Source organism: Ipomoea triloba, chromosome 8 (genome assembly GCF_003576645.1).
Source record: "Ipomoea triloba cultivar NCNSP0323 chromosome 8, ASM357664v1".
NCBI lineage: Eukaryota > Viridiplantae > Streptophyta > Magnoliopsida > Solanales > Convolvulaceae > Ipomoea > Ipomoea triloba.
In genome coordinates, this window is record NC_044923.1 from 2,031,615 (window position 1) to 2,048,171 (window position 16,557).

The following is a 16,557-nucleotide window of genomic DNA, read 5'->3' on the forward strand; positions in this document are numbered from 1 at the left end:
TATATATATATATATATATATATATATATATATATATATATATATATATATATATATATATATATATATATATATATATATATATATATATATATATATATATATACACACATACATATATAATATTTTAATATTTTAATATTAATAATGAGATATGTACTTTATAATATGTACTTTATAATGTGTTTCTATTAAATTATTTTATCAAATTACTTATGTTTTATATTTTGTTATGAATATTTTTATAAAGTTTTGATGTGTTTTATTTTTCGCTTATATCCAATAATACTTATCATTATATTTCTAAAGTGTTTTTTTTAACCATCTCTTTTATTTTTATATTTCGTCACCCTGCCCTGAAAGATTTCTGGCTCCGTCCCTTGTATAGCCAGTGTCACCACGTATGGACCGACTCTTCCCTTGTATAGCCCAGTGTCACCACGTATGGACCGACTCTTCCCTTGTATAGCCAGTGTCACCACGTATGGACCGACTCTTCCCTTGTATAGCCAGTGTTACCACGTATGGACCGACTCTGTTACAATGTGTCAACAGTTGCTCCACTGAGGAGCGGACCCACTCCCATCATCCATGTGGGAGTGTTAACCGGGACACCGGGTGCCACTAGACCACAAGGTCTTTTGGCAACTGACAGTAATTTCAATTCATCAATATTTAAGTGAAAATTTATGACTTTGTTTGTCTTTACAAAAAATGAACCATAAAACTTTACATACATTTACCCAAAAAAAAACCGAATATTTTAACACTAAAACTTCAATCAATTGTTTCTTGAATCAAATTTCTTTTGTTATAATGTTATAAATATGTCATATTAAATTTATGCTGGACTAGCCATTACTAAACATCTGGTGAAGAAACTGTTAGTAGGCTGTATTGGCAACTCATGGATTGAGTCTCATTAGCAACAGTGACTAAAGGGTCCCCAACCTTTTGGGAAGAAATAAACTGTTGTATTATTTAAATGGAAAACTTCATAATTAGTTACATGAATTATGAAAAGTATAATAAAGCTATATAGTTTTACATTCTAAACTACACATAAAGCTACACCATGAGAGAGGTGTGCTTAAATATAATTAACACATACAAAGATAATTCAAACCGATTTCTGGCAAGTTTTGACACCTGAAATAGTAAAATTTAAGCTATATGAAACCTGATTCATTTTCCAATATTTCCATGGCCGAGGCAAGATGGGGATTAGATGCTTTAATGACATCCAACTCCGCAGCCACTTCTTTCATTGTAGGCCTTTTCTTCCCATTGTAGTTCAAACAACGTTGTGCAAGCCAAGCAACTGCCATAACATCTTCCTTTTTCCCTTGCTCTGAAACTTCCACGTCAAGAATCTCCCAAAGACTGTTCTCTTCCATACACAATAGAAAACGTGTTACCAAGCTCCGATCCTCGTCATTATCAACTTCAAATGAAATTGGCTTTTGTCCCGTCAGGAGCTCAGCAAGGACTACTCCGAAGCTATAAACATCACTTTTATCTGTGAATTGACTGGATTGAAAATATTCTGGATCCAAGTAACCAAAAGTCCCCTTAACTATGGTAGTCAAGTGAGTTTGGTCAATTGAAATAGACCTTGATGTTCCAAAATCTGAAACTTTAGCTCGAAATTTCTCATCCAGAAGGATATTACTGGACTTGATGTCTCTATGGTATATAGGAATTGATGAGGCGGAGTGGAGATAAGCTAAAGCACTAGCCACCTCTGATGCAATCCTGAGGCGAATATCCCACGAGAGTGGAATGAGCTCGTCGCCAAAATTGTTATGAATAAGGCTCAAAAGTGTCCCATTTGGTATAAATTCATAAACCAAAATGGGAACTTCCGTCTCTAAACAACACCCCAGTAGCTTGACAACATTCCTATGATTTATTTGGGACAGAATGACAACCTCGTTGATGAATGGCTCCAACTGGTTCTCATCCACTGCTTGTGATTTCTTAACTGCAATAATTTGTCCATCAATTAGCATTCCTTTGTACACAGTGCCTTGCCCACCTCGACCTACAATTCTATTGGCATTGAAATGATCAGTGGCCTTATCCAACTCACTTGCAGTGAAAATCTTAGCTTTCTCTATAGTCCCATCTTTAGCTAAGAGTTGTTGCTGTAAAAGGAAACCTCCATTACGCTTGAAGAACTTCTGCCTCTGTTTCTTCATCTTTCTCTTCTTGATCGTTTTTCGGAGGATGAAACAACCCCATACTAACAACAAAATTCCAAAACTTCCACTAACACCTGAGATTGAATGATGCAGGTGAGTAGAATGAAACTTCATATGAATGCTTTATTTTTATTTATTAGACTACAATAAGTTGATAAGCAAAAAGGCCGAGTCTCCTTTGAGATGAGTCGGATCAAGGTGATAAAAATAATACTTATAATAAAAAATGTAATATTTTTGAAGAAAAAATTTGATTAATTTATACTTATGAGAGAAACTGTAATACTTATCATAGAAATTTAATCTTATGAAAATGTAATACTTATGAAGGAAAGCGTAAGTCCTGCAGAATTATATATTTGAGACTATATGTACATAAATTAAAGTAACTAACCAATAATAGCAGATAGTTCCTTGACGGTGAGCTTACGACCACCTGCATGAGATGGAAGAATATTTTTAATTAGTTGTGATTAAACAAAAATTGTGCTAATTAAACTGATTCCACCTGAATGACATGTCATTATTATATATTTAAGAGTATAAACAGTATCGTATCTAGATTTTAGAATGATTTATCACTGCTCAAATTTACCTTCAAAATTAATCACAGAGAGGAGAGTAGACATATTTAGATGAGTATATATATCAATTACTGTCAGACACAACATGAATACACAATTTATTATAGGAATACACACAGATCAGATTAGAGTGTGTGTAATATGTCCAATATTAGGTGCACACAATCTAGTGTGTGCCCACTCTTGCAGACTGTGTCACAGTTTCACCAGAAGATATTGGCCCTGTTTGGTAAATAATTAGCCTATTAGTAAATTTTGACTTATTTGACTACTATTAGTTGGTAAATAATAAGTTTGTTGTAACTCCAAAATGCTAAAGTTCAAAATGCTACTCAAAGTAGCCTTTTCAATTAGCTTTTTTAGAAAAGAAATTATACCAAACAGCTATCAGCTAACAGCTAATTTATCAAACAACTTTTTACAATCAGCTAATGTTATTAACAAATCATACATTTTAACCCAAACAGCCAAGCTAACAGCCATTTACCAAACAGTGCCATTATCTCAGAAACATTAGCATATATATATAAATAGTATAGATTAGTGCCGTACCATGACATCCATTTGCAATTAATGGGTTCCCTATCATAGGATATGGGCAGAAACAATAATAATCCGTGTAAGACCCATCAGACTTTATGTAGTGGTGGCAGTAGTCTGAGGGGGCGGATGGAGGCAAGTGTGGGATGGTCCACTTCCACACGACCGGAACAACTAGCTCTTCTTGCCGGCGGCTGCCCGGAAAGCTTTCTGGGAACCAATCTCGATAAGCAAAGAAGGCATAGCTGCAGGCATTGAGGGCGGCCGAGTTTGTGAAGTTAACTTGGTATGTTTTTATATCATCGTAGTATGCATTAAGCTGGATTTGACAACAGTTTTTGCCGTAGCAAAGATGTTGACGTTCCGTGAATTCGCCACACAACGAGGTGCATCCGCCTAGGATATCGTAGCCAGGCGAAGTGAGGAGAGCGTTGCCGCAACCTAAAAGCATGAACTTGTTGTAATTGTAAGAGTAAAAGAATGGGGTTTGGGATAATTTGGTATCGGGAATTATGGTGATATTGCTTCCATCCGCGAACCGGGTGGTAGTTTGGCAGACGGGAGAGATGGATTGTTTTAGTATTATTGCCTGACTCTCAAAGGAAATGCCCAGAATCTCTCTTATGTTATTGCCATCGGAAAAGGAGCTCAAATACGGCTTCTCCATGCCATCTGAGGATTTGGTGCAATTTATGAGGAACCACTCGTTCAGATAGCAATCTTTGTTGTGCCCAATTCCGAACGGGTAGTAGATGCTAACGTTGCCGCACTTGTTTGGACAGCCTTTTGGAACCATAGATATCCCATCTTGCTTATACTGATATGCCTCATCAGTCATATTATCTATATCTGCCAAAGTGAGCATCACTGTGAAGCTCATCATCACCATAGCCACCGCTACTATTTCTTTTCTAGGGGACATCATTTTCTTTTCTTTTCTTTTCTTTTCTTTTCTTGTGTACATCTTAGAACGTATCCAATGAATATTTATTAGGGAGCTAGTGAGCAATTAGTCCATGTTTACTTTTCTCCAATATAACTCCTATGAATGATCGGTTATTTGCTTACATGCAGTCAAACTTAAAATAATATTATATATGTAGCATCTTTGATCGGCCGGCCATCCTTAATTGGATGATTAATTGACTACCGCTCCATAAAAAAAATAATTATGATAATTTATTCCAAGAAAAATAACAATTTTTTATTTTCCTTAAGCAAATAGTTAATTCATTCTTTCTATTATATTATACCAGTTGCTATGTTTGATCCTTGAGATGTCAAGATCACGCTGTGTTGAAATTAATTAGTCATCTATATAACAAAAAATGTTAATTTTAGCTGTTAAACACTCAAAATCTTTAATCTTTAAGATTACTTTTTATATATCTAAAGCATTATTTTCCCTACTAAAAATAATTATTATGGTGTCAAGTGCCTAGAAAGAGCCCGCAAAATATAGTATAACTCCAATGCTGTGACTATCAGTACTGCATCTTGTCTCCTTGCTTATAATTTACTATTTGACAATTAATTGAACCACTCCTATGAACACATTTTAATTTATCTATTTACACCACTATTTAAGTAAAAGTTGAATGCTTTTCTTTGGAATTAATTCCATTTTTGGTCATAGATTTATATGTGGCATTCCACTTTTAGTCCTTTTTTTAAAAAACATCCACTTTTGGTCCTAATATTATTGTGGCATGACCATTTTTGTCCTTCATCAAGAAAATCATTGAAATGCCGTTAAATACAATGACATTTTGATCCTTTTTATACAAAGTAGGTTGACCCGCTATATATTTTATGTTTATTTTTTGAAACAAAATCAAAATTGAAGACTGAAATGCTCTTGTTTTAGACGAAATTTAAACTGTTTTCTTGATGAAGGACCAAAAATGGTCATGCCACAATAATACTAAGACCAAAAGTGGATGTTTTTTTAAAAAAGGACTAAAAGTGGAATGCCACTTATAAATCTAGGACAAAAAATGGAATTAACTCCTTTTCTTTGTGATAAGTAATAGACCACAATTGTTGACATTATAAACAAATACGCAGTATTTAAATAGACTTATTGACAAAATTCATACCAAATCTTCCTTAATTTTCTTGAGAAGGCTGCTACCGTTTTATTTTTTTAATCTCCTAGCTTCTTGTTATGACCGCTATCCCTTCTTTAAAAGACTTCTGAAAAAAAAAAAGAAAAAAAAGGTAAACTGTAATTTTAGTCTTGTGACTATTGAGGTATTGTTAATTGCAATCCATGACTTTTAAATGATAAATTTAATACATTAAATATTTAATTTTTTTTATCAATTTTGATCACTCCGACCAAATTGTTGGTCAAATCTCACTAGAAAATTTTAATTAGTCAATTAATTTTTAATCTAAGGGCAATTTCGTCTTTTCACCATCATCTCCTCCATCTCTGCCAGCATTCCATCGTCAACCTCAGTGGTGTCATCAAGTCAAACGATAAACCATTACCGCAAAGCCCGGGGCATCAATTCTTCATTCAGTAATATTTAAGTAGAATTTATGAATTCTCTATATGAAAAGTAGACCACAAAACTTCCCATGGACTGGGCCTTCAGCTTTCTTGTACTGCGCCTATTGTTTTAATTTATTATTTTTTTCTCGCAGCATTTTGACTTTTCTATTTACATCACTATTTGAGTAAAAGTTGAAGGCATTTCTTTATGATGAGTTATTGACCACAACGCAAGATCTCCATTACGACGCTTGAAAAACTTTTGCCTTAGTCTCCTAAAATATAAAAATAAAAATAAAAATAAAAATCCTCTTATCCATCTTCGTCCATGAAAATTGTGCACTAATATGAGCCATCCACGTTAACAATAGTAAATATTTGATAGTAAAAAACTGTTACATTTAATAACACTAAAGTATCATTTTAATTAGATTACGATTTCATTTAACAATATAATATACGTTGTTGTTGAATGAATTCTATTTTTTATTTTCATCTTTCACACACAATAGTTTCATTTTAATAACACTAAAATATCATTTTAATTATATTACAATTTCATTTGACAACAACTATATATGGTTCATTCTTAATAAGGAACGACATTTTTCCTAAACTTGGCAATAAGCATATTTTGACAATAATTACAGCCAATAACAGATTAAAAATTAACCATGATGGTGATGATAAACCATCAAAGGTTACAAGTATCATATTTATATGCAACCCTAAATTTGTACAAGTACAAAAAATACTCTTATACTACGGGCTCGACACACTCCGCTCTGGCTTCATTTCTTATATGAGACATACTCAATCAATAAATAAGGTTATAAATGTAATTATTATCCTCTTAGTGATATAAAAGTCATGAAAAAAGGGGATCAAACACATGTCATCCCCAGTAACATCCAAACATATGAGACATACACAAAAGGTTGGTTTATTTTAATTTACATCCCAATAATGATAAGCTGAAACTACACATAAAATGACTCCTACGCTCTGAGACGGGTGTACTTGAATATAAGAGTGGAGAATAATTCAACTTCTGGTATTGAAGAAAAATATATGTAGCAAACTAAAACAGTATGTGAAATTTAAGCTATGAAATCTGATTCAATCTCAAATGCTTCCATGGTCGAGGGGAGATGAGAATGAGATGCATGCTTTAATGGCGTCCAACTCCGTTGCCACTTCTTTCACGGTAGGCTTTTTCTTTCCATTCATATTCAAGCAACTCTGCGCAAGTCAAGCCATTGCCACAACATCTTCCTTTTTGCCTTGCTCTATAACTTCCACGTCAAGAATAATCTCCATGAGACGGTTCTCTTCCATGCACAATAGAAAACGTGATACCAAGCTCCTATCTTCATCATCTTCCAATTCAAATGAAATTGGCTTTTGTCCTGTCAATAGCTCAGCAAGGACAACTCCGAAGCTGTAAACGTCACTCTTTTCTGTGAAATGACTAGTCTGAAAATACTCAGGGTCTAAATAACCAAATGTTCTCTTCACTATGGTAGTCAAGTGAGTTTTTTCAATTGAAATGGATCTTGAGATTCCAAAATCTGAAATGGATCTTGAGATTCCAATTTTTCACCCCCAACTCCTTCCTTACACCTAACGCCTCATTAATAATTCACTCTCACACTCTTAATAAAGCCAGAAATTTTACTTTTTATGTGCAATAAATCACTTCCGCACCATATAATTTTAATTTTAATTAATTATAATTTATTCAAACTTGAAAAGGTCAACAGACAACCAAGTCAAGTAATTAAAAGGTTCTTGGTTAATTAATTAAGTATTATTAATTCCACCTACTATGACATCATGGCCGTGCCATCTTTTTCATTAGCATCATATCCGGATGACGACACGCAAATATTTTAGCACCTTTCATAAGTTTAAAAACCTCCGATCCAATGGGTATTTCTTCAACCCTTCATACAAACATAGTTGACCTCTAATGGTAGATATTTGTATATAGTTTTTTGACTAAGTTTGATGTAAAACCTTTTTACCATTAGAAAACAATAAGCATTGAATCTCCATAAAGTTTGAAAAAATAAAAATTCCCAAAAACGCCCTTGGTAATTATTAAAAAAAAACATAAGTTTTAGGAGTTTTTTCGGCCCTCATTACTGGCCAAGAGTGCAAAGAAAGTTTAGAAAAGAATGACCCTTGAATCTCCATAAATTTTGAAAAAATAAAAAATTCCCCAAAACGCCCTTGGTTATTATAAAAAAAAAACATAAGTTTGAGGAGTTTTTTCGACCCCTCATTACTGGCCAAGAGTGCAAAGAAAGTTTAGAAAAGAATGAGCCTTGAATCTTCATAAAGTTTAGAAAAATAAAAAATTCCCCAAAACGCCCTTGGTTATTATTTAAAAAAAAACATAAATTTGAGGAGTTTTTTCGTCCCCTCATTAGTGGCCAAGAGTGCAAAGAAAGTTTAGAAAGGATTGAGCCTTGAATCTCAATAAAGTTTGGAAAAATAAAAAATTCCCCAAAACGCCCTTGGTTATTACTTTAAAAAAAAAACATAAGTTTGAGGAGTTTTATTTGACCCCTCAGTAGTGGCCAAGAGTGCAAAGAATGTTTAGTAAAGAATGAGATTTGAATCTCCATAAAATTTGGAAAATTAAAAAAATTTCCCAAAACGCCTTTGGTTAGTATTTTTGAAAAAAAAACATAAGTTTGAGGAGTTTTTTTTTTTGCCCCTCATTAGTGGCAAAGAAAGTTTAGAAAAGAATGAACCTTGAATCTCCATAAAGTTTGGAAAAATAAAAAATTCCCCAAAACGCCCTTGGTTATTATTTAAAAAAAAAAATAAATTTGAGGAGTTTTTTCGGCCCCTCATTAGTGGCCAAGAGTGCAAAGAAAGTTTAGAAAAGAATGAGCCTTGAATCTCTATAAATTTTGAAAAAACAAAATTCCCCAAAACGCCCTTGGTTATTATTAAAAAAAAACATAAGTTTGAGGAGTTTTTTTGGACCCTCATTAGTGGCCTAGAGTGCAAAGAAAGTTTAGAAAAGATTGAGCCTTGAATCTCCATAAAGTTTGGAAGAATAAAAAATTCCCCAAAACGCCCTTGGTTATTATTTAAAAAAGAAAACATAAGTTTGAGGAGTTTTTTGGCCCTCAATAGTGGCCAAGAGTGCAAAGAAAGTTTAGAAAAGAATGAGCCTTGAATTTCCATAACGTTTGGAAAAATAAAAAATTCTCCAAAACGCCATTGCTTATTACTTCATAAAAAAAACATAAGTTTGAGAAGTTTTTTTGGCCCTTCATTAGTGGCCAAGAGTGCAAAGAAAGTTTAGAAAAGAATGAGCCTTGAATCTCCATAAGTTTTGAAATAATAAAAAATTCCACAAAACAACCTTTGTTATTATTTAAAAAAAACATAAGTTTGAGGAGTTTTTTTGGACCCTTTTTAGTGGCCAAGAGTGCAAAGAAAGTTTAGAAAAGAATGAGCTTTGAATCTCCATAAAGTTTGGAAAAATAAAAAATTTCCCAAAATGCCATTGGTTATTATTAAAAAAAAAAAACATAAGTTTGAGGAGTTTTTTTTTCCCCTCATTAGTGGCCAAGAGTGCAAAGAAAGTTTAGAAAAGAATGAGCCTTGAATCTACATAAAGTTTGGAAAAATAAAAAATTCTCCAAAACACCCTTGGTTATTATTTAAAAAAAAAACTTAAATTTGAGGAGTTTTTTCGGCCCCTCATTAGTGGCCAAGAGTGCAAAGAATGTTTAGAAAATAATGAGCCTTGAATCTCCATAAATTTTGAAAAACTAAAAAATTCCCCAAAATGCCCTTGGTTATTATTTTAAAAAAAAACATAAGTTTGATGAGTTTTTTTTGGCCCCTCATTAGTGGCCAAGAGTGCAAAGAAAGTTTAGAAAAGAATGAGCCTCGAATCTCCATAAAGTGTGGAAAAAAAAATTCCCAAAACGCCCTTGGTTATTATTTTATAAAAAAACTTAAATTTGTGGAGTTTTTTCGATCCCTCATTAGTATCCAAGAGTGCAAAGAAAGTTTAGAAAAGAATGCGCCTTGAATCTCCATAAAATTTGAAAAAATAAAAAATTTCCAAAAACGCCATTGGTATTATTATTAAAAAAAAAAACATAAGTTTGAGGAGTTTTTCGACAACTCATTAGTGGCCAAGAGTGCAAAGAAAGTTTAGAAAAGAATGAGCCATGAATTTCCATAATGTTTGAAAAAATAAGAAATTCCCCAAAACTCCCTTGGTTATTATTAAAAAAAACATAAGCTTGAGGAGTTTTTTTGGACCCTCATTAGTGGCCAAGAGTGCAAAGAAAGTTTAGAAAAGAATGAGCCTTGAATCTTCATAAAGTTTAGAAAAATAAAAAATTCCCCAAAACGCCCTTGGTTATTATTTTAAAAAAAAACTTAAATTTGAGGAGTTTTTTCGTCCCCTCATTAGTGGCCAAGAGTGCAAAGAAAGTTTAGAAAAGATTGAGCCTTGAATCTCCATAGTTTGGAAAAATAAAAAATTCCCCAAAACGCCCTTGGTTATTACTTTAAAAAAAAAAACATAAGTTTGAGGAGTTTTTTTGGAGCTTCATTAGTGGCTTAGAGTGCAAATAAAGTTTAGAAAATAATGAGCCTTGAATCTCCATAGAGTTTGAAAAAATAAAAAATTCCCAACAACGCCCTTGGTTATTTTTAAAAAAAAACTTAAATTTGAGAAGTTTTTTCGACCCCTCATTAGTGGCCAAGAGTGCAAAGAAAGTTTAGAAAATAATGAGCCTTGAATATCCATAATTTTGGAAAAAATAAAAAATTACCCAAACCGCCCTTAGTTATTATTTTTAAAAAAAAAACTTAAGTTTGAGGAGTTTTATTTGGTCCCTCAGTAGTGGTCAAGAGTGCAAAGAATGTTTAGAAAAGAATGAGCCATGAATCTCCATAATGTTTGGAAAAATAAAAAATTCATAAAAACGCCCTTGGTTATTATTTTAAAAAAAACTTAAATTTGAGGAGTTTCTCGGCTCCTCATTAGTGGCCAAGAGTGCAAAGAAAGTTTAGAAAAGAATGAGCCATGAATTTTCATAATGTTTGGAAAAATAAAAATTCCCCAAAACGTCCTTGGTTATTATTTAAAAAAGAAACATAAGTTTGAGGACTTTTTTTCGGCCCCTCATTAGTGGCCAAGAGTGCAAAGAAAGTTTAGGAAAGAATGAGCCTTGAATCTTCATAAAGTTTGGAAAAATAAAAAATTCCCCAAAACGCCCTTGGTTATTATTTAAAAAAAAAATTAAATTTGAGGAGTTTTTTCGGCCCCTCATTAGTGGCCAAGAGTGCAAAGAAAGTTGAGAACAGAATGAGCCTTGGATCTCCAAAAATTTTGAAAAAATAAAAAATTCCCAAAACGCCCTGGGATATTATTTAAAAAAAAACATAAGTTTGAGGAGTTTTTTTGGCCCGTCATTAGTGGCCAAGAGTGCAAAGAAAGTTTATAAAAGAATGAGCCATGAATCTCCATAAAGTTTGGAAAAAAAAATTCCCCAAAACGCCCTTCGTTATTATTTAAAAAAAAACATAAGTTTGATGAGTTCTTTTTGGCCCCTTGTTAGTGGCAAAGAGTGCAAAGAATGTTTAGAAAATAATGAGCCTTGAATCTCCATAATTTTTGAAAAAATAAAAAATTAACCAAAACGCCCTTGGTTATTATTTAAAAAAAAAACATAAGTTTGAGGAGTTTTTTTGGCCCCTCATTAGTGGCCAAGAGTGCAAAGAAAGATTATAAAAGAATGAGCCATGAATCTCCATAAAGTTTGAAAAAAAAATTCCCCAAAATGCCCTTGGTTATTATTTAAAAAAAAACATAAGTTTGATGAGTTTTTTTTGGCGCCTCATTAGTGGCCAAGAGTGCAAAAAAAGTTTAGAAAAGAATGAGCCTTGAATCTCCATAAAGTTTGGAAAAATAAAGAATTACCCAAAACGCCCTTGGTTATTATTTTTTAAAAAAAAAACATAAGTTTGAGGAGTTTTTTTGGCCCCTCATTAGTGGCCAAGAGTGCAAAGAAAGTTTAGAAAAGAATGAGCATTGAATCTCCATAAAATTTGAAAAAAAAATCCCAAAAACGCCCTTGGTTATTATTTTAAAAAAAACTTAAATTTGAGGAGTTTTTTCGGACTCACATTAGTGGCCAAGAGTGCAAAGAAAGTTTAGAAAAGAATGAGCCTTGGATCTCCATAAATTTTGAAAAAAAAAAAAATTACCCAAAACGCCCTTGGTTATTATTTAAAAAAAAAAACATAAGTTTGAGGAGTTTTTTTGGCCCCTCATTAGTGGACAAGAGTGCAAAGAAAGTTTAGAAAAGAATGAGCCTTGAATCTCCATAAAGTTTGGAAAAATAAAAAATTCCCCAAAACGCCCTTGGTTATTATTTTTTTTAAAAAAAACATAAGTTTGAGGAGTTTTTTTGGCCCCTCATTAGTGGCCAAGAGTGCAAAGAAAGTTTAGAAAAGAATGAGCCTTGGATCTCCATAAATTTTGAAAAAATAAAAAATTCCCCAAAACGCCCTTGGTTATTTTTTAAAAAAAAAAACATAAGTTTGAGGAGTTTTTTTGGACCCTCATTAGTGGCCAAGAGTGCAAAGAAAGTTTAGAAAAGAATGAGCCTTGAATCTCCATAAAGTTTGGAAAAAAAAAAAATTTCCCAAAACGCCCTTGGTTATTATTTTTTAAAAAAAAAACATAAGTTTGAGGAGTTTTTTTGGACCCTCATTAGTGGCCAAGAGTGCAAAGAAAGTTTAGAAAAGAATGAGCCTTGAATCTCCATAATTTTTGAAAAAATAAAAAATTCACCAAAACGCCCTTGGTTATTATTTAAAAAAAAAACATAAGTTTGAGGAGATTTTTTGGCCCCTCATTAGTGGCCAAGAGTGCAAAGAAAGTTTATAAAAGAATGAGCCATGAATCTCCATAAAGTTTAGAAAAAAAAAATTCCCAAAACGCCCTTGGTTATTATTTTTTATAAAAAAAACATAAGTTTGAGGAGTTTTTTTGGACCCTCATTAGTGGCCAAGAGTGCAAAGATAGTTTAGAAAAGAATGAGCCTTGAATCTCCATAAAGTTTAGAAAAATAAAAAAAATCCCAAAAACGCCCTTGGTTATTATTTAAAAAAAAAACTTAAATTTGAGGAGTTTTTTCGGCCTCATTAGTGGCCAAGAGTGCAAAGAAAGTTTAGAAAAGAATGAGCCTTGGATCTCCATAAATTTTGAAAAAATAAAAAATTCCCAAAACGCCCTTGGTTATTATTTAAAAAAAACATAAGTTTGAGGAGTTTTTTTGGCCCCTCATTAGTGGCCAAGAGTGCAAAGAAAGTTTAGAAAAGAATGAGCCTTGAATCTCCATAAAATTTGAAAACAAAAATCCCAAAAACATCCTTGGTTATTATTTAAAAAAAAACTTAAATTTGAAGAGTTTTTTCGGACCCACATTAGTGGCCAAGAGTGCAAAGAAAGTTTAGAAAAGAATGAAAAGAAGTTTAAAAGAATGAGCCTTGAATCTCCATAAAGTTTGGAAAAAAGTTTTTTTGGCCCCTCATTAGTGGCCAAGAGTGCAAAGAAAGTTTATAAAAGAATGAGCCATGAATCTCCATAAAGTTTGGAAAAAAAAAATTCCCCAAAATGCCCTTGGTTATTATTTAAAAAAAACATAAGTTTGATGAGTTTTTTTTGGACCCTCATTAGTGGCCAAGAGTGCAAAGAAAGTTTAGAAAAGAATGAGACTTGAATCTCCATAAAATTTGAAAAAAAAAATCCCAAAAACATCCTTGGTTATTATTTTAAAAAAAACTTAAATTTGAAGAGTTTTTTCGGACCCACATTAGTGGCCAAGAGTGCAAAGAAAGTTTATAAAAGAATGAGCCATGAATCTCCATAAAGTTTGGAAAAAAAAATTCCCCAAAACGCCCTTGGTTATTATTTAAAAAAAAAACTTAAATTTGAGGAGTTTTTTCGACCCCTCATTAGTAGCCAAGAGTGCAAAGAAAGTTTAGAAAAGAATGAGCCTTGAATCTCCATAAAATTTGAAAACAAAAATCCCAAAAACATCCTTGGTTATTATTTTAAAAAAAACTTAAATTTGAAGAGTTTTTTCGGACCCACATTAGTGGCCAAGAGTGCAAAGAAAGTTTAGAAAAGAATGAGCCATAGATCTCCATAAATTTTGAAAAAATAAAAAATTCCCAAAACGCCCTTGGTTATTATTTTAAAAAAAAATAAGTTTGAGGAGTTTTTTTGGCCCCTCATTAGTGGCCAAGAGTGCAAAGAAAGTTTATAAAAGAATGAGCCATGAATCTCCATAAAGTTTGGAAAAAAAAATTCCCCAAAACGCCCTTGGTTATTATTTAAAAAAAAACATAAGTTTGATGAGTTCTTTTTGGCCCCTTGTTAGTGGCAAAGAGTGCAAAGAATGTTTAGAAAATAATGAGCCTTGAATCTCCATAATTTTTGAAAAAATAAAAAATTAACCAAAACGCCCTTGGTTATTATTTTAAAAAAAAAACGTAAGTTTGAAGAGTTTTTTTGGCCCCTCATTAGTGGCCTAGAGTGCATAGAAAGTTTATAAAAGAATGAGCCATGAATCTCCATAAAGTTTGAAAAAAAAAATTCACCAAAACGCCCTTGGTTATTATTTAAAAAAAAACATAAGTTTGACGAGTTTTTTTGGCACCTCATTAGTGGCCAAGAGTGCAAAGAAAGTTTAGAAAAGAATGAGTTTTGAATCTCCATAATGTTTGGAAAAATAAAGAATTCCCCAAAACGCCCTTGGTTATTAATTTTTTTTAAAAAAACATAAGTTTGAGGAGTTTTTTTGGCCCCTCATTAGTGGCCAAGAGTGCAAAGAAAGTTTATAAAAGAATGAGCCATGAATCTCCATAAAGTTTGGAAAAAAAAATTCCCCAAAACGCCCTTGGTTATTATTTAAAAAAAAACATAAGTTTGATAAGTTTTTTTTGGCACCTCGTTAGTGGCAAAGAGTGCAAAGAATATTTAGAAAATAATGAGCTTTGAATCTCCATAATTTTTGAAAAGATAAAAAATTCACCAAAACGCCCTTGGTTATTATTTAAAAAAAAAACATAAGTTTGATGAGTTTTTTTTGGCCCCTCATTAGTGGCCAAGAGTGCAAAGAAAGTTTAGAAAAGAATTAGCCTTGAATCTCCATAAAGTTTGAAAAAAAAAAAAATTCCCCAAAACGCCCTTGGTTATTATTTTTTAAAAAAAAAACATAAGTTTGAGGAGTTTTTTTGGACCCTCATTAGTGGCCAAGAGCGCAAAGAAAGTTTAGAAAAGAATGAGCCTTGAATCTCCATAAAGTTTTGAAAAAAAAAAAAATTCCCCAAAACGCCCTTGGTTATTATTTTTTATAAAAAAAACATAAGTTTGAGGAGTTTTTTTGGATCCTCATTAGTGGCCAAGAGTGCAAAGAAAGTTTAGAAAAGAATGAGCCTTGAATCTCCATAAAGTTTAGAAAAAAAAAAAATTCCCCAAAACGCCCTTGGTTAATATTTAAAAAAAAACTTAAATTTGAGGAGTTTTTTCGGCCCCTCATTAAAAAAAAACTTAAATTTGAGGAGTTTTTTCGGCCCCTCATTAGTGGAAAACTTAAATTTGAGGAGTTTTTTCGGCCCCTCATTAGTGGCCAAGTTAAATTTGAGGAGTTTTTTCGGCCCCTCATTAGTGGCCAAGAGTGCAAAGAAAAGTTTTTTCGGCCCCTCATTAGTGGCCAAGAGTGCAAAGAAAGTTTAGAAAAGAATGAGCCTTGGATCTCCATAAATTTTGAAAAAATAAAAAATTCCCAAAACACCCTTGGTTATTATTTAAAAAAAAACATAAGTTTGAAGAGTTTTTTTGGCCCCTCATTAGTGGCCAAGAGTGCAAAGAAAGTTTATAAAAGAATGAGCCATGAATCTCCATAAAGTTTGGAAAAAAAAAATTCCCCAAAACGCCCTTGGTTATTATTTAAAAAAAAACATAAGTTTGAAGAGTTTTTTTGGCCCCTCATTAGTGGCCAAGAGTGCAAAGAAAGTTTAGAAAAGAATGAGCCTTGGATCTCCATAAATTTTGAAAAAATAAAAAATTCCCAAAACACCCTTGGGTATTATTTAAAAAAAAACATAAGTTTGAAGAGTTTTTTTGGCCCCTCATTAGTGGCCAAGAGTGCAAAGAAAGTTTATAAAAGAATGAGCCATGAATCTCCATAAAGTTTGAAAAAAAAAATTCCCCAAAATGCCCTTGGTTATTATTTAAAAAAAACATAAGTTTGATGAGTTTTTTTTGGCCCCTCATTAGTGGCCAAGAGTGCAAAGAAAGTTTAGAAAAGAATGAGCCTTGAATCTCCATAAAGTTTAGAAAAATAAAGAATTACCCAAAACGCCCTTGGTTATTATTTTAAAAAAAAAAAACATAAGTTTGAGGAGTTTTTTTGGCCCCTCATTAGTGGCCAAGAGTGCAAAGAAAGTTTATAAAAGAATGAGCCATATATCTCCATAAAGTTTGGAAAAAAAAATTCCCCAAAACGCCCTTGGTTATTATTTAAAAAAAAACATAAGTTTGATAAGTTTTTTTTGGCCCCTCTTTAGTGGCAAAGAGTGCAAAGAATGTTTAGAAAATAATGAGCCTTGAATCTCCATAATTTTTGAAAAAATAAAAAATTAACCAAAACGCCCTTGGTTATTATTT

General features: G+C 32.4%; 2 protein-coding genes across 2 annotated transcripts; both read right to left on the reverse strand.

Moving 5' to 3' along the window:
• Positions 1–970: 970 nt before the first annotated feature.
• LOC116028054 (wall-associated receptor kinase-like 9) lies at positions 971–3,533 on the reverse strand. Its single transcript, XM_031269847.1, has 3 exons — positions 3,341–3,533; positions 2,599–2,640; positions 971–2,278 (listed from the first exon to the last, which is right to left on the reverse strand). The coding sequence occupies exons 1-3, from the start codon at positions 3,375–3,377 to the stop codon at positions 1,170–1,172; spliced, it is 1,188 nt and encodes a 395-aa protein (XP_031125707.1). The 5' UTR covers positions 3,378–3,533; the 3' UTR covers positions 971–1,169.
• LOC116027562 (wall-associated receptor kinase-like 8) lies at positions 3,503–4,293 on the reverse strand. Its single transcript, XM_031269262.1, has 2 exons — positions 3,612–4,293; positions 3,503–3,538 (listed from the first exon to the last, which is right to left on the reverse strand). Exons 1-2 carry the CDS (start codon positions 4,290–4,292, stop codon positions 3,503–3,505), a joined length of 717 nt encoding a protein of 238 aa, XP_031125122.1. The 5' UTR covers position 4,293.
• Positions 4,294–16,557: the final 12,264 nt, after the last annotated feature.